This window comes from Bison bison, unplaced genomic scaffold (assembly GCF_000754665.1).
Source record: "Bison bison bison isolate TAMUID 2011002044 unplaced genomic scaffold, Bison_UMD1.0 scf7180017864341, whole genome shotgun sequence".
NCBI lineage: Eukaryota > Metazoa > Chordata > Mammalia > Artiodactyla > Bovidae > Bison > Bison bison.
The window spans coordinates 1,741,378-1,765,082 of record NW_011494913.1 but is presented as its reverse complement, the minus strand read 5'-3'; the positions used below and the strand labels follow the sequence as shown (position 1 = coordinate 1,765,082).

At 37.7% G+C, this 23,705-nt stretch overlaps 1 protein-coding gene and 1 pseudogene across 6 annotated transcripts in view; both read right to left on the bottom strand.

Moving 5' to 3' along the window:
• Window positions 1–23,705, bottom strand: part of CCSER2 (coiled-coil serine-rich protein 2) — a 158,422-nt gene that overhangs the window by 104,608 nt on the left and 30,109 nt on the right. For all 5 annotated transcript variants that reach the window (XR_826527.1, XR_826528.1, XM_010854379.1 and 2 more), the window contains exons 2-3: window positions 14,779–16,234; window positions 13,474–13,670 (exon numbers count right to left, since the gene is read on the bottom strand). Coding sequence is in view for 3 of the 5 variants with exons in the window: in XM_010854379.1 (XP_010852681.1) it covers window positions 13,474–13,670; window positions 14,779–16,195 (1,614 nt within the window). In the remaining 2 variants the exon portion in view is untranslated. The remainder of the gene's footprint in view (window positions 1–13,473; window positions 13,671–14,778; window positions 16,235–23,705) is intronic.
• LOC104998980 lies at window positions 20,032–22,755 on the bottom strand (annotated as a pseudogene). Its single transcript, XR_826529.1, has one exon. The product of XR_826529.1 is annotated as an adenylate kinase 2, mitochondrial pseudogene (transcript).

Genomic DNA, 23,705 nt, shown 5'->3' with positions numbered 1-23,705 from the left:
TAGTTCTTCTTCACTTTCTGCCATAGGGGGATCTGAGGTTATTGATATTTCTCCCGGCAATCTTGATTCCAGCTTATGCTTCATCCAGCCCAGCATTTCGCATGATGTACTCTGCATATAAGTTAAACAAGCAGGGTGACAATATGCAGTCTTGACGTACTCCTTTCCTGATTTGGAACCAGTCTGTTGTTCCATGTCCAGTTCTAACTGTTGCTTCTTGACCAGCATACAGATTTCTCAGGAGGCAGGTCAGATGGTCTGGTATTCCCATCTCTTCAAGAATTTTTCCACAGTTTGTTGTGATCCACAGAATCAAAGGCTTTGGTGTAGTCAATAAAGCAGAAATAGATGTTTTCTGGAACTCCCCTGCTTTTCTCGATGATCCAAAGGATGTTGGCAGTTTGATCTCTGGTTCCTCTGCGTTTTCTAAATCCATTTCTAATGAAATTTCATTCAACATAAAATTAACCATTCACGTTGAAAGAAATTTCATTCAAGAATAAAAAAGAGCTTTTGAAAATTTAAAAATATTACTCAAATATCTAAGAAAATTGCTTGTACATTTAACCTTTAATACAGTATCACAATTCTATATATCTATCCCCAAAATACAAAAAGACAAGGCTATTTATTAAAGAACTAATTGTAACAGCAAAAGCATAATGTATATGCTTAGAAGTTGAAGGGCGGTAAATATATTCATATTTGCTTACTTTTTCTAAAAATTAAGTAATAAATTATTAATTTGAAATAAATTGTTGATCGTAAATTAAAATTAAACTATTCATCATTGTTAAGATTTATTGATTTAAAATAGAGTATTAATTTAACTAAAATTACCAATATAAAATTAAATAATTAAGTAATTAATAAATTACTGATTTAAAATTACTTATTTTTAACTTATTTTTAAAATAAATTTAATACACAAATTACAATTAAATTATTTTTAAATAAATTTAGTTTTAATTTAATTAAAAAATAAAATTTTGAAACTTTTAAACAAGTATCTATATTATCATACTGTTTCCCCTACTTAGCCTCTATAATATGCTATTCCTATGTATTACGAATGTTATTTGGGGGGTTATGCTGTTTTCAATATTCTACTATTGCAAATAATGCTTAAACGAATCCCTAAAAATCAAAAGTAAAATAATATACACAAGTCTAACTTGTGCATCAAATTCATAGAATAACCATTCAGAGAGAAACTATTTCAAATAGATAAAGATAAAAATCCTCAAGCTGTTTTTAAGAATTGTATTTTTGGTGGTGGAATTATTACTCTCAGACCTTCATAGGACCATCAACTATGCATTCCTAACAGTAGCCTCTATTAAAATTTTATCAAACCTTTGGCTTCACAATACTACCAAGGGCATAATATCCTTTTCCATAAAACATTCAGTTAACAGGACCAATTACTTTACATAAAACCTGCTTAAACTTTCACTTGGTACTTTCACCTTAATCCATCAACCCAAGCATTACTATTTTCTCTCAATCTAAAAGGGGTCCCAGTTTAGGACTTGTTCATCAACATGTTTTGATACCAAAGTACATGGGTATCTGTGTCAAGGACTACAGAAAGGTCTCTTCTACAGCTGGTGACTCTTTCACCCACTCACTTTTCCCCAGAGGGTAAGAGCCAAGGGACTCTGTCCCTTTTGTCCATCTATCTTCATTTTGTCTAATCTACCAGATTACTGTCCCAGGTGATTCCAGGTCAGAGTCCTCATTTTCATCTTTGTCAGCTTTTAAAATTCCTTCAAACTGAGATAAATAGAATGGTGTAGCTGAGATCCCTTTGGGGTTGTAGAACCAGCATCAGCTCCTCTTGGGACACTCAACATTCAACAGTGCGGCATTAACATCTTCATCTTAACCTCATCAGTGTCCCATATATTCACCCCACTTCTCATAAACATCAACCCCTACTGGGACAAATCCCTTGGCTCTCCCCTTCTGTTTTCCTCCTTTTTCTTGTTAATGACTTTTTTTTTTTACCTTTAATATCAATAAGGCAAATCTATTAAGGTTTCTTAGACAGATGCTTGGTTTTACAACTGTATGATTTCATGAGGTGCCCATGTAAAAAGAGTCCTCTTAATCACAAGAGTTGATATGACCTGACTATGGGGCATACTCAGTAGAAAAATAATACAATCATCATAAAGTCAATCCAGCATGGCTTGCTACAGAGGGCACAGCCCCGTCATCTGTGATGTTCCACTTGGCATTTATGGAAGAAACACAGTCTCTCTTCTCAGGTACACAGACTACAGTCGGTTTTATCCAGTACACCAGGCTACCCACTCCCCCAGGTAACCTACTATGAACAGCCATCTGTGATGGTTCTAAAGTGAGTTGTGGGTCCTACCTATATCAACCCAATACTCTCTTCCACTCTGAAACACTTAAAACCAAAGATACTACTCCTAAATTAGTCACTCTCACAATCCATTTAATAAAAGTTCTTCAGGAAGTTGATGGCACAGCCCACAATATAAGACTACTCCCTGGCACTATAACCCCTGGTTTCAGTAGTTTTACGGTTTCATAACTTTACTACCTTCCTGGTAACCAGTGTTCATAAGAGTACTGCCTTTTGTCCTAGAATAATCGTTCCCATTAGGGTTGGCTTTAAAAGCTATTGGTAGTAGATCAGACTGAAATCTAAGCTTGGCCCAGCATCACGATCAGCCCCAGCACTCTGTATTACTTTCATTTTAGCTATTACAAGTAACAATAGCCAACGGATAATATATTCAGTTTGTTTCTTATTATTCTGCATTTTCTTCTGTATCCAGTGAGTCACCTCATTAGGGATTATAGCTACCACCATTTCTAAATTCTGTTCCAAAACTTTTGCCTTTAGTAATAGATCACAGCACAGCTGCAGTTTCATATGATCACTGACTACACAGCCATCCAAGAATCAAAATTTCTTCATTCCCAGTCCTTTAATCCTTTTGCTTCCCACATGTTTCTTTCAGTCAGTCAAATTAGATGTAGCATATTTCATTTTTTTCTGACACCAGCTACAATGACTTTCGACATTAGCTATCCAGAGTTAGCACAAACTTCACAGGTTAATGGGACAGTCTTACATAAGACTAACATTTAATTCAGACACCATTGGCCAAAAAATCTCAGGGGTTCCCAGGCCCTGTACTTCCTAACTGACTACAAACTTGGAGGTTCCCAATACTCCCTCAAGGCTTCCCTGGTAGCTGAGCAGTAAAGAATCTGCCCACAAAAACTCAGGAGACGCTGGTTTGATCCCTGGGTCAGGAAGATCCCCTGGAGGAGGAAATGGAAACCCATTCCAGCGTTCTTACCTGGGAAATCCCACAGACAGAGGAGACTGGTGGGCTATGGTCCATGGGGTCGCAAAAGAGTTGGGCATGACTTAGCAACTAAACAACAAACTATTCCATCAGGTTGTTCACCAGAACAACTTACGACACTCAGCAAAGGATTATACTTTATGATTACACTTGTATTATAGTCCACATGGTATAAATCATGACCAGCCAAAAGAAGAGACACACGGGGCAAAGCCTAGGGTGGTCCCAAACGTGAAGCTTCCGTGTTCCCTCTCCATGGAGTCAGAATAGGTCACCTCCTTGGCAAACTGATGAATAACAATAGGCAGAAAGTATGGCTAACCAGGGACATGCACCTGGGATTCGGTATCCAGACTTTTCACTGGAGTTTCGTTAAAGACACGCGAGCTTGAATCATGGGCCGCATGACCAAAGCAATCTCCAGCCCAGTTCCCTCGCTCCCTGGAGGTCAAACTATCAGAGGGCTCAACACCCCAACTTTCTAACTGCATGTTTGGTTTTTCTCACATGCCCTACCCCCAGCCTGAGTCACCTTGTAAGCATAAACTATCAGGACCCATCATGAACAAAAGCACCCCTATCACTTGGGAATTTCCAAAGATGTAGAGGCTCCCACACAAAAACTGAGAACAAAAGTCAGCTGAATTCTTTATTATACAACACAAGACTTAGTATAAGACATAACAAGGCAATAATTAACACAGTATGTTACTGGCGAAAGAACAGACACACAGATCGACAAAACAGAACAGTGAGCTCAAAGGAGGCCCACACACATACATACACTCAACTGGTTCTCTCAAAAGAGCAACGGGAACTCAATGCGGAAAGTACAGTCTTCTCAACAAACAGTGCTCAAACTCTTAGACAAAACTTCTTGAAAAAAATTAACCCAAACATGGGTGTTACACAAAAACTAACTCAATATGGCTCACAGACGAAAATGCAAAACATAAGACTATAAAACTTACTGAAGTAAACAAAGTAGAAAAACTACATGACCTTGCATTTGGTGATGATTTTTAACAATACAACCTACAGCATGATCTGTGAAAGAAAAAAAATTAAGTGGGAATTTATTAAAACTTTGCTCTGTGAAAGACACTTTAAAGAGGATGAAAAGACAAGACATATGCTGGGAGAGACACATGCAAATCACACATCTAATAAAAGACACATCCGAAGCATACAAAGAACTCTTAAAATTCAATAACAAGAAATCAATTTAAAAATGGGCAAAAGATATTAAACTGACACTTAAAGATATACAGATGACAAACACATGATAAACGTTCTGCTGTTAGGGAATTTCCAAATTTAAAACAATAACAGAATACTACTGCATACCTATTAGAATGCCTAAAAACAAAACACTGACGATAGCAATTGCTGGTGAGAACGGAGAACTAGAACTCTCACACACTGTCAGTGGGAATGCAATTTGGTACAGCCACTTTGCAAAACAGATTGGTAATTTCTTATAAGGCTAAACAGTCTTACCACATGATTAAGCAATTGCACTCTGGTATTTTCCCAAATGAAATGAAAACACCTGTCCACATAAATACCTGCAGGTCAATTACAGCAGCTTTATTCATAATGGCCAAAAATGAAGCAACCAAAATGTCCTTTATAGCTGTGGTAATCCATACAATGTAATATTATTCATCAATAAAAAGAAATGAAGTACCAAGCCATAAAAAGATATGGATCAGTCTTAAACACATATTGCTAAATCAAAGAAGCCAATATGAAAAAGCTATATGGTGTATGATTTTAATTATATGGCATTCTTTAAAAGGCAAAATTATAGAGATTTTCTATATACATTAGTGTTTGCAAGGGGTTCGTTGCAGGGAGGGATAAATACATGAAATGTAGGGACATTTTAGGATGGTGAAACTATTCTTTATGAAATAAGACATTAAGCATTTGTCAAAATTCAGTGATCTTTACAGCACACAGAGTAAATCTTAATGCATATGATTTTTTTTTAAGTTTATGAAACCACCTCATTGAAGGAGGTGAGGGGAATAAATCACTATCCTAAGTAACTGTGGAAATGAATGGAGTCCAAAAGGCTAAAGGCAAAGGAATTCTACGTAAGCACCATACTCTAATTGATAAAGGTATGTCCTGTGAGGGTACAAATTAACAATTCTGAAGTGACTACTCATTTAGGTTAGAACAGCAACTTCAATAACTCCTGTGTTAGTTGCTCAGTTGTATCCAACTCTTTCTGACCCCATGGACTGTAGCCCAACAAGCTCCTCTGTCCATGGGGTTCTCCAGGCAAGAATACTGGAGTGGGTAGCCATTTCCTTCTCCAGGGGATCTTCCGGACCCAGGGACTGAACCCGGGTCTCCTACATTGCAGGCAGACTCTTTACCATCTGAGCCACCAGGGAAGCCCAAATTTCATTTAATTAGTAAACGCATTTAACTACTCAGCCTCAGCATCCTCATTAACTATAACTAGTTCATAAAGTCTATCTGATCCAACTCATGGAATTCAGTATTTTATTCATGCTGCTGCTGCTGCTAAGTCGCTTCAGTCGTGTCCGACTCTGTGCAACCCCATAGACGGCAGCCCACCAGGCTCCCCCGTCCCTGGGATTCTCCAGGCAAGAACACTGGAGTGGGTTGCCATTTCCTTCTCCAATGCATGAAAGTGAAAAGTGAAAGTGAAGTCGCTCAGTCGTGTCCAACTCTTAGTGACCCCATGGACTGCAGCCCACCGGGCTCCTCCGTCCATGGGATTTTCCAGGCAAGAGTACTGGAGTGGGGTGCCATTGCCTTCTCCGATATTACTAATTATGCATCTACTGTATGCCAGGTTCTCTGCTAGGCAAAAAGACTTCGTAGTGAACTACTTATTCTTTTTACTTTTCTTTAACAAACTACTTTTAAATTCACTGAAATGGGGGCTTTGACCCAGAAGTTTTAGATAGTCCAATAATTCCATGTTTATGAAAACTGAAAAACTGTGCAGAAAAAAACATTCTACTCATGGTCTTAATATACAGACTGGAAGTATGTATAAAGATCTGAAATACAGATGTTGACATAAAATTTAAATTATATCTGCCTTATTCTAAAACCTGATTTGTAAACATTTGTCTTTCTGATTTGAGATACAAGATTCTTCTTCCTTTTCACTTTCTTAATTTCATAGCTTCATCTCTAACCACTCTCTACTTCACACATCATATTCTTAGCGATGCAGATATTCCTCTCATACATCATGATTTTGTGGTCCCTCCAGGTACATGCTATTCCTTATGCCCAAAACACTCACCTTCCCTTTTCTTTGACCAACTGGTCAACTTTGTATCCATTCTTCAAAACTCAACTCAGCTGTCACTTCCTCATAGCATATCATACATATGCTAACACAGCATGCATGATATCACTTAAAAACTACACTATGACTGTATATTTATAATCACTTTTCATACTAGATTTTAAAGCCATAAAGAATAAAGACAGCCTTGCATATATTCAGTAACTTTAGCACTGAACAGTATGCCTGAGACATACCAGAAGCTCAATAAATAATTACTGAATTGAACTTCATATTAAACAGTTTTAATTTATGAGAAGTAATAATAATACAGAATGAAGAAAAATATTATGTTTAAAGGGTCACAACAACTATATAAAATAAACTTAACCTTTGTTTTTAAACCTAAAAGCTACATTAACAGGCCAAGAAGCTATGTTAGTAATTAAATGGGCATGGCAGATTCACTAGTCCAGCCAATAAAAAGGAAATTAAGAAAAATTTAGTTTCCTCAACTCATTCTGTCCCCTTATTTGTAATAGATCCCTTCCATGAGTTCAAGTTCTGCATTCTGTATCAGAGCATACTGAAAGTATGTATCAGAGCATACTGAAAGTATCACTGTCAGTTTGACATGTTCATTTACCTATATTAGGTCGGTCTCAACTTTCTGTAAGCTGTCCCTCCACTATCAGTCTATGCTAATGTCACATTTTTAGCTATTTGCAACTTGCTATTATGACACGTGGTACCTTAGAAACTTACTCTGTAAATAGGTTATGTCACAATGTGTATGGAAAAACTATTGAATATTAAACATTATATTTAGTTTTAAGTGTTTCTATTTATTTTGAATTAAATGGCACATCATCATGACACTATTTCAACAAGTATATATTGAGTTCTTATTTAGTGCCAGAAACCTAGAAGAGTGATGAGAGAGAGATGTCATCACTATATTCAAGACACGTAGTAGGACCTGAAGATCAAAAGCAATGAGATAGACCTGTATAAAGTAGAGCAGGCCATGGAGAGCCACTCAAGCAGTTCAGGTTTGACATTATAAGGTTTGAGAAAACCATCAGGAAAATAAGTCAAACTGGCAATTTAGGATGATTTTGGCAGAATGAATGAGAACAGCAGTACCAATCCGAACTTTTAAAAGTGAGGAGGTAACACTTTTCTCCCTTACAGTCAATGAGTAATGGAATTTAATCACTTGTACCCTCTAAACCCACTTTCAAAATTGCAGATTCCTCGAAGCTGCCCTCTGCCACCACTTTAGTCCAAGCCACTACCACCCCTCACATGAACGACAGCTTCCAGCCACTGTTTGCCTCTCTTCTAGTTCAATCTTTATACAAAGTATTCTGAAAATATAAATCAAGTTATGCCCCTTTCCAGCTTAAAACCAACATTCTTCCAATCACATATATCCTTTTCACCAACTTACTGTATTCCCTGGGCCAACTAAGCCTAACCATCATTTTCCAAAAAAGCCTTATTTAGCACCCACACCAGACCAGGTGTTCCAGCAATATACTTTCACTTGCTAATTTTCCTTTGCAGCACTTTCCTCACTTATCAATTGAAGAAAATGAATGACTTAGCTAAATGCTTCAACTACATGTGCCTCAACAGAATGTACGCACTAAAACAGAACCTGCAGCGGTCTTGATCACTGTATCCTCAGTGCTCTGCCCATGACGGTCACTCAAATATGTTAAATATATCGACAGCTGCCTCCCATTGGGAGCCAGAGGATGACAGCTTAGCAAGGACAACACAGAGAAAACTGAATGCCTAAGAAAAGTTAATCTCTGAATCTTTAAAATGTATTTTCAGTGTTCTAATATGAGGGTCAGCAAACTATTTCTTAAAGCTCAGAGAGTAAATATTTTATGTTTGTGTGCAATACAGTCTCTGTTGTAACTACTCAGCACTGCCAGAGTAGCACAAAAGCAGCCAGACTACATGTAAATTTATTGCAAAAATTTATCTACATATATAAATATACATAAATTTATTCACAAAAATATTCATTGGAAGGACTGATGCTGAAGCTGAAACTCCAATACTCTGGCCACCTGATGCGAAGAACTGACTCACCGGAAAAGACCTTGCTGGGAGACTGAAGGCAGGAAGAGAAGGGGACAACAGCGGATGAGTTGATTGGATGGCATCACCGACTCGATGGGAGTTGGTGATGGACAAGGACGCCTGGCATGCTGCAGTCCATGGGGTCGCAAAGAGTCAGACACAACTGAGAACTGAACTGAACTGATTTACAAATGAGTGGACAGCCTCAAGGCTGTAGCCTGCTGACTCCTGTTAATACACCCCAAAGAAACAGTAGACAGAAATTAAACCAAGCACAGTAAAACTAAATATGACAAATACAAACCAAATTGATATTCTGGTATTCCTCTGCTACATTTCTAGACCACAGGTAATTTCAAAATCCAGTGCAAAATAAACCTAGGGAAGTCCTATTCCCACATAAGTTACTGCAAGGAATATTATGACATTTAGCATACATTTAAGTTTGAATAAAGTCTAGCAACATCAGTCACCAAGGTAGCAACCCAAACCCAGCCAGCTGTTCCCTTACAAATGCACAGGTAAACGTGCAATGAAAGGTGTGGGCATCTACTCACTGACTGTCAAAAGCTCCCAAGCTAGAGTTTGAATCTACATTTTAAAATGAGAAAGGTTCTATCTAAATGATAAGGACGTTAAACCTGCCTACTATATGAAGATAAGTCAAGGCTGATAGAACAAAAAAAGAAAGCCAGGAACATCTGGTTCAACCACTTCTTTAGTCTTCCATAAAAATCCTCCCCAAAATAAAAGCAGTCCATGTGATGATTTAAAATTATCAATCCCTAAATATTTAAGCGTCAGGAAATCAGTCATTGTGACATTTGAATTCAATTCCCCTGCAATGGGAGCGCTTATATTGGTCACAGCACCTCAGCAAAGATGGTTCTGAGTACGGTTCGCTGTACTTACAACAGCGGAAAATGCTTCCGCTTAAAGCTGTGCACATAACAGTATGATTCTGACAATATTTACTAGCAAAATAAAAAAAATGCTGTATTTCCTGTTCAAAAAGGTTAAATATCAACTAAAAGTTTACTGAGTTTTAAAATGCTCGGTTATCCTGAGTAGATAGAAGGCTTGAAAATCAAGAATACCAGACTGAGAGTAAGCTAGTTCCCAACCTATCAATATCAATTTACTCAATCCACCTAAATTCAACCAAATCTGAAGAAAGAGTTACTAACTGGTCCGTAGCTACTTCAAAGGATTCTTATAGAAATATGGAAAGATGATAAACAAAAAGGACACTGCAGTGAACAAAGGTGTTTGAATCAAAGGCACTTTGAATCAGTGCCTATGTCAGAGCCCTCGAGACCATCCCCAACGTTAGATGGTCTAACGGAAGGACTCACAGGGCTCAGCAGTCATATATACTCATTTTGTTTCATGTCCATGTGTGTTCCAGCACAAGGACATGAAACAAAAAGAGAAAAGGAAAAATCAGATGGGGCAGAATTGAAGAAACGAAGCATTAGCTTTGAGTCCCCTCCCAGCAGAATCAATGTACATGCTCAATTCCTCCAACAAGTTGCAACAACACATGAAAACTGTTGTCTATTACACATGTCCCTAAGAAACTCAGTTGTTTTTGAGGGCTGGTGACATGGGCACCCTCTGACTAGGATATACGAAAACGTCAGGACCCCAGAAGGAACGCAGGTACACAGCATAAACCAGAGTACAGCTGAGGCACAGTGAACCACTCTTACCACTTAGGGGAAGTTCTGTATCACAGTAAGGGAACTGTTTACCAGCAAAGGGTCAGCCTTTCTAAGGACAGGCAATCTCAGCTGATATGTTAATTCTTTTTTTTCCACACAGCACCCCAAGTATATTATGAAAGAATATTAATGAAGGTAAATTATTATGCCTCATACCAACTTCAGATGGAAGTCTCAAATGTAAAAAAAATGAAAACAACAGCATAATAATAAATAGCTAACATTTTCTGAGCTCTTACTATTTCCCTGGCATTAATTATTTTTTATATATGACCTTATTTAAGGTTCACAACAATCCTATGGGGTAGTCTGAGATGATACTGAAAATACTCAACAACCACTATCACATGGCTGCTAAAACATTCAGGCATGTACTTCCCAATATCAGCCCTAGAGATACGTGCTGTTATTATCCCCATTCCATTACAAAAATAAAGGAACAGAGAATCCAAAGGTATACAATTAGTATATAACAGTAATGGGATTTTTAATCTAATTTGCTTCATAGCCCTGGTTCTTAATCATTTGCTATATTGCCTCTCAACATACTCGGAGAAGGCAATGGCACCCCACTCCAGCATTCTTGCCTGGAGAATCCCATGGATGGAGGGCCTGGTAGGCTGCGGTCCATGGGGTCGCTAAGAGTCGGACACGACTGAGCGACTTCACTTTCACTTTCACTTTTCACTTTCATGCATTGGAGAAGGAAATGGCAACCCACTCCAGGGTTCTTGCCTGGAGAATCCCATGGACGGGGGAGCCTGGTGGGCTGCCGTCTATGGGGTCCCACAGAGTTGGACATGACTGAAGCAACTTAGCAGCCACAGCAGCAGCAGCTCTCAACATACTAAGTATTTTGTATGGCCCCAGAACTAGAAAACGATGTCTTATACACACACACATAGTAAAAACTGTAAAGAAAAACAATACTAAACTTATTTACACGAAAATTTAAAACCATACATGATAAAGGCAACAAAAATGTATAAATAAAACTGGTAAAATATACTAATTCTGAAAAAAAGAGGCCTTAAGACAAAAGGCATAATGAGGGTTAGAGAAGATCACTACATGATGACTGGAAATCCAATTTACCAAGGAAACAACTCTAAACAAGTACACACCTAATAAAACTAATTTAAAGTAGAAAAAACAAAATGTTTGTAGAATTTTAGAGAAAAATGGTAAACCCACTATCACACTCTGTTTTCAACTTAATTCTCCATCCTTTCTCATCCTTCCTCTTAGATCCAAAGAGAATGACACACAGACACCATTCCATTCCAAAGCACAGAATGAATATTTTTGTTTACCATCTCATATACACAGGCGAAATAACCAAGAAGGAAATTCATGAACTGTAGAGACTAATGGTCAATTCAGATATGCACTGAACTCTTCCAGAGGCTATCTCATCATTTAAGTAATAAGAACAATGAACCGTCTGAAAAATGTCCGGTACCAGGTGGCTGACTGCTGCCATCTGCTGGACTCAATGCTCATTTCAATTCCAATCATATTCACTTAAAAAGTTCTATCTAGTAAGACAGCACGTAACGCTCTTAAACTGTAATCTTTTCTGAACTTCCTTTATCTAAAGAAATAAGAGATGATGCCTCTAAATTAAGTATGTGTCCTCTCCATGTCTGTGCAATTTAACAAGTTTCTGGTAATGATCTTTATTTTTTTTCCAAATCACAGGTTTACATGGAGACAGAAAATTCCAGCACCTAAAATCTTCCTGGAATTTAATATATCCACAAGGACTACGAGTTTTCCTTACAACTACTGGAAAATTGTATTTTATATATTAAGTAATGATAGAGAATAGTTTTACTCACACCAATTATGCTTTATTCACATTGCATATAATCCACATTACTAGCAATTTTTCTTAAAATATGCATGTATAAATATATGGTAGGTCTTCCAGTGCTCACCAATGTCTGGTTCCCTTGCCTACCAGGCACACAAGAAAATTACACTTCCTGCCCACTCAATACGTAAGATTAACTCAGTTTAGTAAATTGTGAGTAAAAGTTCCATATGCCATCTCCAGGCCAAAGCAGTAACTGCATGTGTAAATCCTCTGTCAGTAAACTGCTTGTGTGACATCCTCATTACCATAGGGACAAAGGGTCTCAGAAGGCCACAATGAAGCCCCAAGATCAAAGTGGCTTAGAACACTGAAGACAGCTGCCCTACAGAGATGTCCCGACCTACAGTAGACTTTGTAAGAGTAAAAAATAAACTTTCATTTCGTTATGTCACTGCAAATTGGCATTGAGAATGCTACCACAGCACAGCCTAGCCCAGGGTTTCTCAACAGCAGCACTACTGACATCTTGGGCTGGATAATTTTTTGTTGTGGGTGTTATCCTGTGTATTACAGGATGTTAAACAGTATCCCAGTGTCTACCCATTAGTTACCAGCAGCATTCCTCAATGTGACAAAACATCTCTAGACTGCCTTCTCCTACCTTGAGAAACTGAAAAAGACAATATGCCTATGTGAATATATAGGCATATATATAGGCATTTATTTACGTAGAGCTGACCTTTGAACAACGCAAGGTTAGAGGTGCTGGCCCTCTGCACAGTTGAAAATCCATGGTTAGCTTACAGCTGGCACCCCATCTATGCGGTTCTCCACATCTGCAGCTTCGCATACACAAACCCAACCAACCACAGGCTGTGTAGTGCTGAAGTGTTTCTACTACTGAAACAAATTTACAGATAAGTAGACCCTCAAAAGTCAAACCCATGTTGTTTAAAGGTCAACTGCATCATAAATGTATATGAGACCATAATTAACTCAATCTTTATATGACACAAATATATGCTTCATTATGTATTTAAGACCAGATATTTTGTAGTCTCTTAAGAAATATGAATTCCCATTTCTCAGACGAGGAGAGTTAATTCATAAACTTACAAAAATCCAAACATCCCAAGTCTCTCTAATAGCAAAGTAAACAAAATGTTCCCAAATGGTACATAAATCCATACATACTATGCTGTTCATTTCGGAGGACTCATAGCTCCCAACTGGGTGGACATTTCCAATGGGCTCCAAGCCCTCTTCATCCCACATGTACGTTCCATCAGAGCTATCAGATGGAGAGAGTTCAAATGAAGAACCAGCTCTGTAATCTGTGTCTGGTGAAATCAAGTTATTTCCAGAAGCATGTTTTGAACATTCACTCCTGTCTTCAATTGAATTTTTAAAAGAGAGGGGGAAAAAGTTATTAGTTCACAAAATATAATTATTTGTTTCAAAAATACAAGCTTTAATAAATTGATATAGCAAAAGAGTTGGCAAAAAAGTATTCATAATTAGTATATTCTAAATCTAAACAATAAAAAAACAAGATGTAAAATCTTAAAAATAACCTACTGAAATATTTCCCAATAAATTTCATTGAGCCATCTTTCACTTCTGCAGTATTTCTGGAAATGTAAATAAAGCCTCATATTCTTTGAATATCTCCTAGGGTATTTATTTTTAAGCACTGCCCAGGAAACTCCTTACTCTGTGTTTATCATTTATTCTTGCAGTTGCTTCTTAATAGGGAAATAAATTGCTCCAGCAGTCATTCCTAACTAGAAGACCCTCAAGACAGTCAAGAGTTTATACATATCTCAGTGATAGCCTACTCCCTCGATCGGACTACATGCCTCACCCAAACCCTCAGTTTGTTCTCAGTCCAGATGGGCAAAGAGATATATTTTCTCCAGTATTCAGCACCAAGATTACCAAGTATAAGAAGAAATGTCAAACAGGTGCTACCTCTCTTCTCTCATTAAAAAAAAAAAAAAAAGCTCCTGAAAAAGTATAGCCATTGGATTTGCTAAGCAAGAAAATCCAAGTCTTCCTTGAAAAAAATGAAAATTGTCTAGGATAAAAAATCCATTAGACTGGACATTACATCTATTAGTCCATTTACACTTTGGTGAAGCTTTACTCAACACACAGCAGTGATCTAGTTTCTAAGGGAAGAGATAGTTTAGAATAGGATGCCACTGATTGGAGGAAGCAGGGAAAAAAAATAATTTTGAAACAAGCAGGAATAAGCCTGTGTGTGACAAAGAACAAAGGTAAGATACTGGATGTTTTATGGATGTTGTTTTAGCATGAAAAATACGACAAGGAACAAAAGTCACAAGGACATTAAATGTCGCTCCATTCCAGTTTTGTCCAGATCCATCCCTCCATGAAATTGTTACTATTTTGAAATTAATCAGAAGATAATCCTAAGTATAAATTCAGCTATATTATCAAGAAAAAAGCAAAAAAATTAAGGACATTAATATTTACCAGAGACACTTATATCTATCCATTCATCAGTTTTACTGAAGGATTTTTCATTTTCCTTGGGGGAATCAAATATATCTTTTGGTGGTACATTTTCACACTTTTCTTCTTTGAGAGAAATTTCCTCTGGAGTTATTCTAGTTCTGTTGGAGTCTTCTATATCTATAAAATCATCACTGAAGTCTTCACTTAAATCATTCTTATCAGAAGATGACAAAGAAGACAAGGAAATATCATCCACATCATCACTCAGGTACCTAATTTTAGCATCACGCTTCATGGTCTGGTCATTTTCTATTCTATAACTATCATTTTCAATTAGTTCTTGGTCCTTATCCACAGCTCTGTCTTTAGCCACAAGTGCAGCGTCTTCCTCTATACATGTGTTAGCAGGTGAATTTTTATTACCATCAACTGTGAGAGTCCCAGAAAACGGAGGTCGGCTAGATTTCAGAAGAGAGGGATGAACCATCCTATAACCGAAAGTGGAAGTTACACCCTGGCCATTTGGTAAAGCCAACTTCTTTCCACCAGCAGCATAAGGCCTATTAAATCCAAATCCTAAATGTTCATTCCCATTGAGGACTTCTGACTGCCGGGAATTTCTTGTTAGCATACTTGACCTCAGAGGCACTCTAATGGGTAGCTGTTGGTTCTGATAAGGCTTTGTAAGATCTGCAGCTCTATTGAAGGAATGTGATCTGGTTATAGATGAAGGTGGAAGGAATGAATTCTGAATGGAATGTGAAAAACTCTGTGACCTTACCATTTTTTCACAAGCAAGCGATTTGATATTATCTAGAGATTGTGCTAAGCTTTCTCCAGAACTGCCTCTGGTGGCACAGGAGTTTGCTCTAGGCCTTTGTATGCTACCAGCTGATCGGTTTCCATAAAATCCATTCAACTGAGATTTTGGAGCACTGACTGAAGCATAGGAAGTCCTTGCTAACAATGTGCCTTTGGTGAATTTACCCAAATTAGATGGTCCGGACAAAGACTTTTGGTTTAACTCCTCTGTCGATGACACAAACATAGTGGATGGCTTTGCTAACTTTGATGTGAGTAGAGAAATATTTTTCAAACCTCCCTTCATCCCATTTTTATCAAACACTCCTTGAGTAGGTGTAATTTTTTCAGGATCAATTACTTTAGCATGTGAACTCTGAGTATTATTAGGCTCTTCAGAACTTTGTGCACTAAACTCATATTTATTTGCTGTTCTCCAGTTAAATGAATGGGACGATGAACAATCAGACCCATTATTTTTGATGTAACTTTTGACGCTGCTACTCTTGGAAGTTCCCAACAAATTAACAGGTTTCCCATTTGGCATTGGCTGCAGTGTACTTCTTACAGATTTTGTTCCATACTTTGGCAACTTGGAACCCAAAAAAGTCTTGATTTGTGTTTTCTCTTCCATGAGCTATACGGTGCATTTGTTCTTAAAATTTGACAGAATCTGAGGAGACAAAAGAATACATTAAACATTCCTAAATAAAGATAATAACATGGATTATCACATAATATGAATGCATATTCTTAAATAATTATATGCAGAAAAGCCCAAAAGCTACTCATGATTCCTACTGAACTCTTAATAAATACTGAATGCACTAATTAATAACTTAATACTATAAGAAAATAAAGAATAATCAAGTCTGTTAAATACTTTTTACATTTTAAAGCAATCATTAGGGTTATTTGTAAATTCTAATTCCTTTTAATTTTTGCTTTACTTTTTAAAAATGGAGATTAAAATGAAATTTTTTTCTTTTTCAGAAAAAAAAAAGAAAATAAAGAACATCTTTATATGCACTTGTATAAACTTGGGCTATGGATGATGACAGCAAAATCCAGAAATAATAAAATTAAACTACAAATCTGTACAGAAAATAACACTTCTATAGCACAACTTCCAATTTCTAATCCAAATTATTTTTCTGTTTAGGAAGACTTTATTTTCTTGGGCTCCAAATCACTGTGGACAGTGACTGCAGCCATGAAATGAAAAGATGCTTGCTTCTTGGAAGAAAAGCTATGATAGATCTAGACAGCACATTAAAGGAGAAACATCACTTTGCCAGCAAAGGGCCATAGCATCAAAGCTATGGTTTTTCCAGTAGTCATGTACAGACGTGAGAGTTGGACCATAAAGAAGGCTGAGCGCTGAAGAACTGATGCTTTCAAACTGTGGTGCTGGAGAAGATTCTTCAGAGTCCCTTGGACAGCAAGATCAAACCAGTCAATCCTGAAGGAAATCAACTAAATACTCATTGGAAAGACTGATGCTGAAGCTGAAACTCTAATATTTTGGCCATCTGATGCAAAGAGCCAACTCACTGAAAAAGACCCTGATGCTGGGAAAGACAGGGCAAGAGGAGAAGGAGGCAACAGAGGATGAGATGATTGGATGGCATCATCAACTCAATGGACATGAGTTCGAGCAAACTCCGGGAGATGGTAAAGGACAGGGAAGCCTGCAGTCCATGGGGTTGTAAAGAGTGACTAATATCTCCTTTAAAAATGTGTGATTTTGTTGTTGTTGTTTTTAAGCACACATGCTCTTACAAAAACTTTAAACTTCCATTATTAAAGTTTATGGGAAGGATGCAGATAAAGAATCCAACAGCAGCAAAAAAATTATTCTGGCATTAAGGAATAAAATGTCAGCTGTCATTTTAAACATATATCTCAAAAGTATATCTATCCAGGAATATAAACATACATTACAGTTAGTGCCAGAGTGAGAGGCAAAATGATTTAATAACATTGATTAATCCATGAATGTCAACTTCTCAAGATTTATTTTAAAGGTAATTAAAAACACAATAAAAAGGTTCAAAGTACACACAAGAGCATACAATGAGAAACAGAGTCCTCTATGTGAGTAACTATTTACTATAATACACTACGTCATGTGATGACATTACAATTGAGATTAATATTAAATATTAAAAATATTAAGATGTCCCAACAGTAACAAAAATATAATATGGCCACTATATGATCTCTGTGGTTATATAGAAATGTTATAAGACCACGAACAAGAGCAAAATTCAAATAAAAGCAAAATGCATGCCTTAGGGTCACTGATTTTTTTTAACTATGTATCTTAAGACATTGTCTTTAATTTGTTGGTTTTATTTTTTCAATTAAAAAAAATTGATTCTAATTTCTGATCTTAAGAATTAGAGAGTTTCTAAAGTATGTACATGTTAGTTATTATTCATGTCAAATGTACATAGTTAGAAAATCATACAAACATTTAAGTAAAAATAAATAAATAAAAGATAGTAGGGTGAAACAGAATTACAGAACTTCCTATCCTCAATAATAAATAAAAGGGACAGAGTATACAAAATGTGTGTTTATGTGTGTGTGATTTTTCAGCCAAAAACTCACCAGCTACAATCAAACAAGAAAATGTTCAAACAAAAAAATCTCTAAATTTTAAAAAGTAGTGGCCAGAAAAAGATTCCGTACAGTGTGGTCGCTCCTAGCCTGATTGCACTGCCTAGAAGGAGTAATAAGAGAAAACTGGCGAGTTAATAAAACTTGGAAACTAATAAATATCCTCTAGTTTGGATGGAAAGACCTGCTTAGGCATGCCCTAGAAAAGTCCAGGAAAACATCTTCAGCACAGCTTTGAAACCTAAGCTGAAGCAGGCAGAGTGACTATCACATTAGAACAACTTTCTAAAACGTATACAGGCTTACTGATCAAATAAGTCAATATTATGCATATGCAATGTTTGAGATTATGAAAATGTAAAACTGTTTAAATTGAATGACTATTCTAACAAACATTTTATTTCAACAATAATTATGTTTATAGAAAATATATACTTAAACATCAGCTTACAGATAATTTCCAAGAAACTTAAGGTAAGAAAAGCTTAGACAAACTAAATTAATTAATGGATAATCATTGGCTTGAAACATCATTTCTAAGTAAGAATACTAAACTCTGATTACTAAGAATAATTTCAAGTTTGCATATTTTGCTTTTTGTTATTGTATGCTACAGAAAGACTCTATCTTTGGGACATGTAAATGAACATGTTCATTTCTGTTACTTACAGAATCTATACAGTGAATCCCATTTTTATAAAAGTAACATGATAAACAGATAAAGATACCACATAGAGATATGTGTACACCTGTATATTTAAACACAAAAAATTGTTAACAGTGATTACCATTAGCGAAGTGAGAATTTGGTGAAAAGGCTTCTTTTACTTTTAATCATTATTGCTTATATACTTTAAATATGCCCATATATTTGCCACTTAAAATGTTTTAACCAAAAAACTGCATTAAAAAAAATTTTTTAATGTATTTAGTATCAAACAAGTTCTTAAAAATTATAATAGTACATGAATATACTTAAAAAGACATAAAATAGAAGTCTGAATTAAAAAGCAGAAAAGGTTCTTTTAGTCAGCAGATACCATTTCAATCTCTCCAAACTTCAACCTCAATTTAATGTGTCACATCGATTTTATCTTTAAAATTTTATACAGAATTCAGCATTTCCGTTTCACAATTCTAGGTCTCACCCTCACCTCTTTCTGCATGACTACAAAGGCTTCCTCCATTATCAAGATTTCCACTTCACTTCTATACAGACTGTCAACAGTTATTCTCTCAAAGCACAGATCTGATCATATCATTCTACAGATTAAAAACCACATGTGGCCCAGGAACAATAAAATAAAACTCAAACCCACTGTGCAGAGATTAAGCTTCTCTGTGAGGTTCTACCCTATCGCTGCAAATACTGTACATTCAAGCCAAGATACATTTCTGTCATTCCTCAAAATCTATCCTCTACTTTCTACCTTCTATGCCCTTGCTAAAGTTGTAAAAACCACTTGGAAGACCCCACCCTCCAAGTAAAACAGCACTACACTCACAAACTTTTCCAGTTAAAACTAATCCTTCATGCTTCGCTATTCCCTTCACACCACTAATAGAGCTGAGTTTGTCTTATAATTGCATGCGTGTCTGTCTGGCCCAAAGGAAGGTATGAGGGCATACTTGGTGCCTACTATAGGAGCACAAATATGACAGAGCCTCACCTTTTAAGTAAACTCATAATTTCAGTGTAAATTAACTTAATAAATAGTAAGTCAAGGCTGAAAAGTAATAATTTCATTTTGTGGTAATGGCCCTGAGCAATCCATTCAGAAGGATTCTGAGGTGAAATCTAGACTCTGCAGTAAAGAATTGTGATCAAACAGCAATATCTGCCATGAGCAGGAAAAGAGACAGCATACCTGTGCCAGATGACTGCCATCCCTATTTTCTGATAATAACCTTTACCACAAAACACACTCCACATGTACAAATCCTTTCAGGATGACCATAAGAACACTGGTCATGATAGCAGATATCAGGGCCATCCTACAAATCACTAGAGAACCCACATTAATGATTCTGTCCTCTGGTGAGTCATCTGTGAGTCAGAAGGGCTTTAATATTCCCCAGCCAGTCACGAGTAGACAAGGAACAGAACATTCCTTCACTTCTCTATACTTCTACTTGACAGTCTGAAGTAAGGGTAATATATGTTATCTCCCAAGAACATCTTAAGTATTAATAACTGAGAGGCCCAAGTCCACAAGAAAGACACTGTTACTAACAAAATGCTTAGGGTGCTATCACTTGGGGGAAAAAAAAAAAGGATTAGAACCTGAATGCACTATTTCCTACCAAGAATATTTATTGCTTTTTTTTTTTTTTTACAAACTTTTAACACGCTTTATTTAGGGGCCAAACAGGCAGCATTTGGACAGGTAAGAAAGGCACCTCATTGAAAATAATACATCACAGTGTTGTAGAGTGATCCCAGTCATAGGATTTAAGGATGGAAAGGAAAGTCTTTGGATAATGTTGCTTAGGACACTTGCTCATTCATTAAAAAGAGTCCTTTCACACGATGTGGGTGGAGGAAGGCAAGAGCGCAGGACTGTGGCGTATGCTGGGTGGCTGCGGAGGGCTCACCGTGAGGGCAGGTGGGCTGGTAAATCAGTGGTGAGTATGGAAGGGAGGGACACCAGCCTGCCCCATGACTCCAGTAAGCTGGATTTGTTGAGACACCGCCCCCAGGAACACACTCCATGTCTCTTTCACGTGGGGAGATGACGTTCTGATTTCATGGTATGGGTAATCAGGATTAGTAATCAACTCCCGTCCTGTTCCAAGCTAAGGGACAACAGTGTGATTTCCTGCATTCCTGGGCTGGCATGAGGTTCTGATAAAAGCTGAGGTCTCAGGGCACTGAGACCTGTCCAGTTGTCACCAGACCAAAGTAAATGAAAACATGATTCCTTAGAAATAACATTACATCTCCTTGTTTCTATTTATAGCCTCCAATCAAGTGTTTTAAAAACTTAATTTTCCGCTTTGCTTATACTTTTAAGAGTTCTACTCCACGTAAAAGAAACTGCTTCAGGGCAACACAGCTCCTCTCCCCTCTTGGGCCCTCACGGCACCTCTGCCCCCATCCTTACCCTGACCGGCCCTCCCTCTGCCCAGCCCTCCCTCTGCCCAGCACCTAAGAGCAGGGATCATGCCGTGGGGTGATGAGTAGTGGTGCAGTCTCGCCTGGCCTTCTGTTACTAGGATGTGGCTTTGGAGAATGCTGCTAGGATGCTTGCAAACACGATGTCAGGGGTCTGGGATGCATCGATGGCAGAGTGGATCCCCCGTTTACTGTAGTGCTCCACCAGCAGGGTGGTTTGAGTGTGGTAGGCCTCCAGGCGGATTTTCAAGGCCTTCTCATTATCGTCTGATAGGCAGATCAAGGGTTCCCCAGTGATATCATCTTTCATGGGTTCCTTTGGGGGGTTGAACTCCTCGTGGTAGTAGCGGCCACTCTGGGGGTGAATCAGTCTTCCTGTGATTCTCCGGATGAGGAGAGAGTCTGGGATGCTGAATTCAATCACATAATCAAGCTTCTCTTTCCTCTTCTCCATGAGATCATCAAACATTTCTGCCTGCCTCACAGTCTGAGAGAAGCCATCTAGAAGAAAACCATTTTTGCATGGAGGGGTCTCCAAATTCTTTTCAATGAGCTCCAAAACCATTTCATCACTCACCAGCTTCCCGGCATCCATAGTCACCTTCAGCTTCTTTCCCAGCTCTGAGCCGGAAGCCACCATGGCCCTCAGCATGTCTCCGGTAGCCAAATGGCAGACACAGAAGTTTTCAGCCAATTTGGGTGCCTGGGTACCCTTGCCAGCTCCAGGTGGCCCTAAGAGCACGGCCTGAATGCCTTTAGGAGACTCTGGGACCGGTTCGGCTGCAGGCACATTGGGAGCCATGGCCGCCAAAACCTCGCACTCTTATTGATTTCTAAATGCACAAATAATTGCAACATAAATAATATCAATCATCTTGAACTGTGGTCTTTCTTGAGACAAAGCCAATCTGACACCTCAGCTATAAAGTTTCCTTATTTGCTTGCATTATGAATGCCATCACTTCACTTGTTGATAAGCTAACTTCTGGTCTTCAAATATTCATGAAACTTTCTCCTATATTTGTTTATAACTTTGAAGCAGACATTGTGAGTGGGCTTCATTTTAGGAGCTGTGACACATAGTCCCCATTAAGCAATTAAACAAGGCAGTCATAACGATCTGAAAAAGTACATGTTGACTACACAATCTAATGATATAATCTTCTCTGAAATACTTTACAATTGTCTTTGAGTTTTAATTTAATGTTGAACTAAGAATAATTCATGGTACAGGATTTGGAAATGTCTGAGATTTTCTGAGTTACTTTCTATAAGAGTAATCTTTTTTTAAGTATAGTACATTTAAAGTATGGTAATTCTGTATGGCAGAAACCTGTATGTGGATCAAGAAGCAACAGTTAGAATCCTGTATGGAACAACTAATTGGTTCAAGACTGAAAAGCAGTACGACAGGGCTCTCTGCTGTCACCCTGTTTGTTCAATCTATATGTTGAACACATCATGAGAAATGCCAGGCTGGATGAGTTACAAGCTGGAATCAAGGTAAGTGGGATTCATGTTGATATCTGGCAGAAAACAACAAAATTCTATTAAGCAATTATCCTTCAATTATAAAATAAATAAATGAAAAATAAAATGCATTAAAGAAAAAAAAAGATAAGTGGGAGAAAGATCAACAACCTCACATACATGGATGATACCACTCTAATGGCAGAAAGCAAAGAGGAACTAAAGAGTCTCTTAAGATGAGGATGAAGGAGGAGAGTGAAAAAGCTGGCTTAAAACCAAACATTAAAAAAACTAAGATCATGGCATCCAGACCCATTCAGTTCAGTTCAGTCGTGTCCGACCTTTTGCGACCCCATGAATCTCAGCCCACCAGGCCTCCCTGTACATCACCAACTCCCGGAGTTCACTCAGACTCATGTCCATCGAGTCGGTGATGCCATCCAGCCATCTCATCCTCTGTCGTCCCCTTCTCCTCCTGCCCTCAATCCCTCACAGCATCAGAGTCTTTTCCAATGAGTCAACTCTTGGCATGAGGTGGCCAAAGTACTGGAGTTTCAGCTTTAGCATCATTCCTTCCAAAGAAATCCCAGGGCTGATCTCCTTCAGAATGGACTGGTTGGATCTCCTTGCAGTCCAAGGGACTCTCAAGAGTCTTCTCCAACACCACAGTTCAAAAGCATCAATTCTTCGGCGCTCAGCTTTCTTCACAGTCCAACTCTCACATCCATACATGACCACTGGAAAAACCATAGCCTTGACTAGATGGACCTTTGTTGGCAAAATAATGTCTCTGCTTTTCAATATACTATCTAGGTTGGTCATAACTTTCCTTCCAAGGAATAAGCATCTTTTAATTTCATGGCTGCAGTCACCATCTGCAGTGATTTTGGAGCCCAAAAAAATAAAGTCTGACACTGTTTCCACTGTTTCCCCA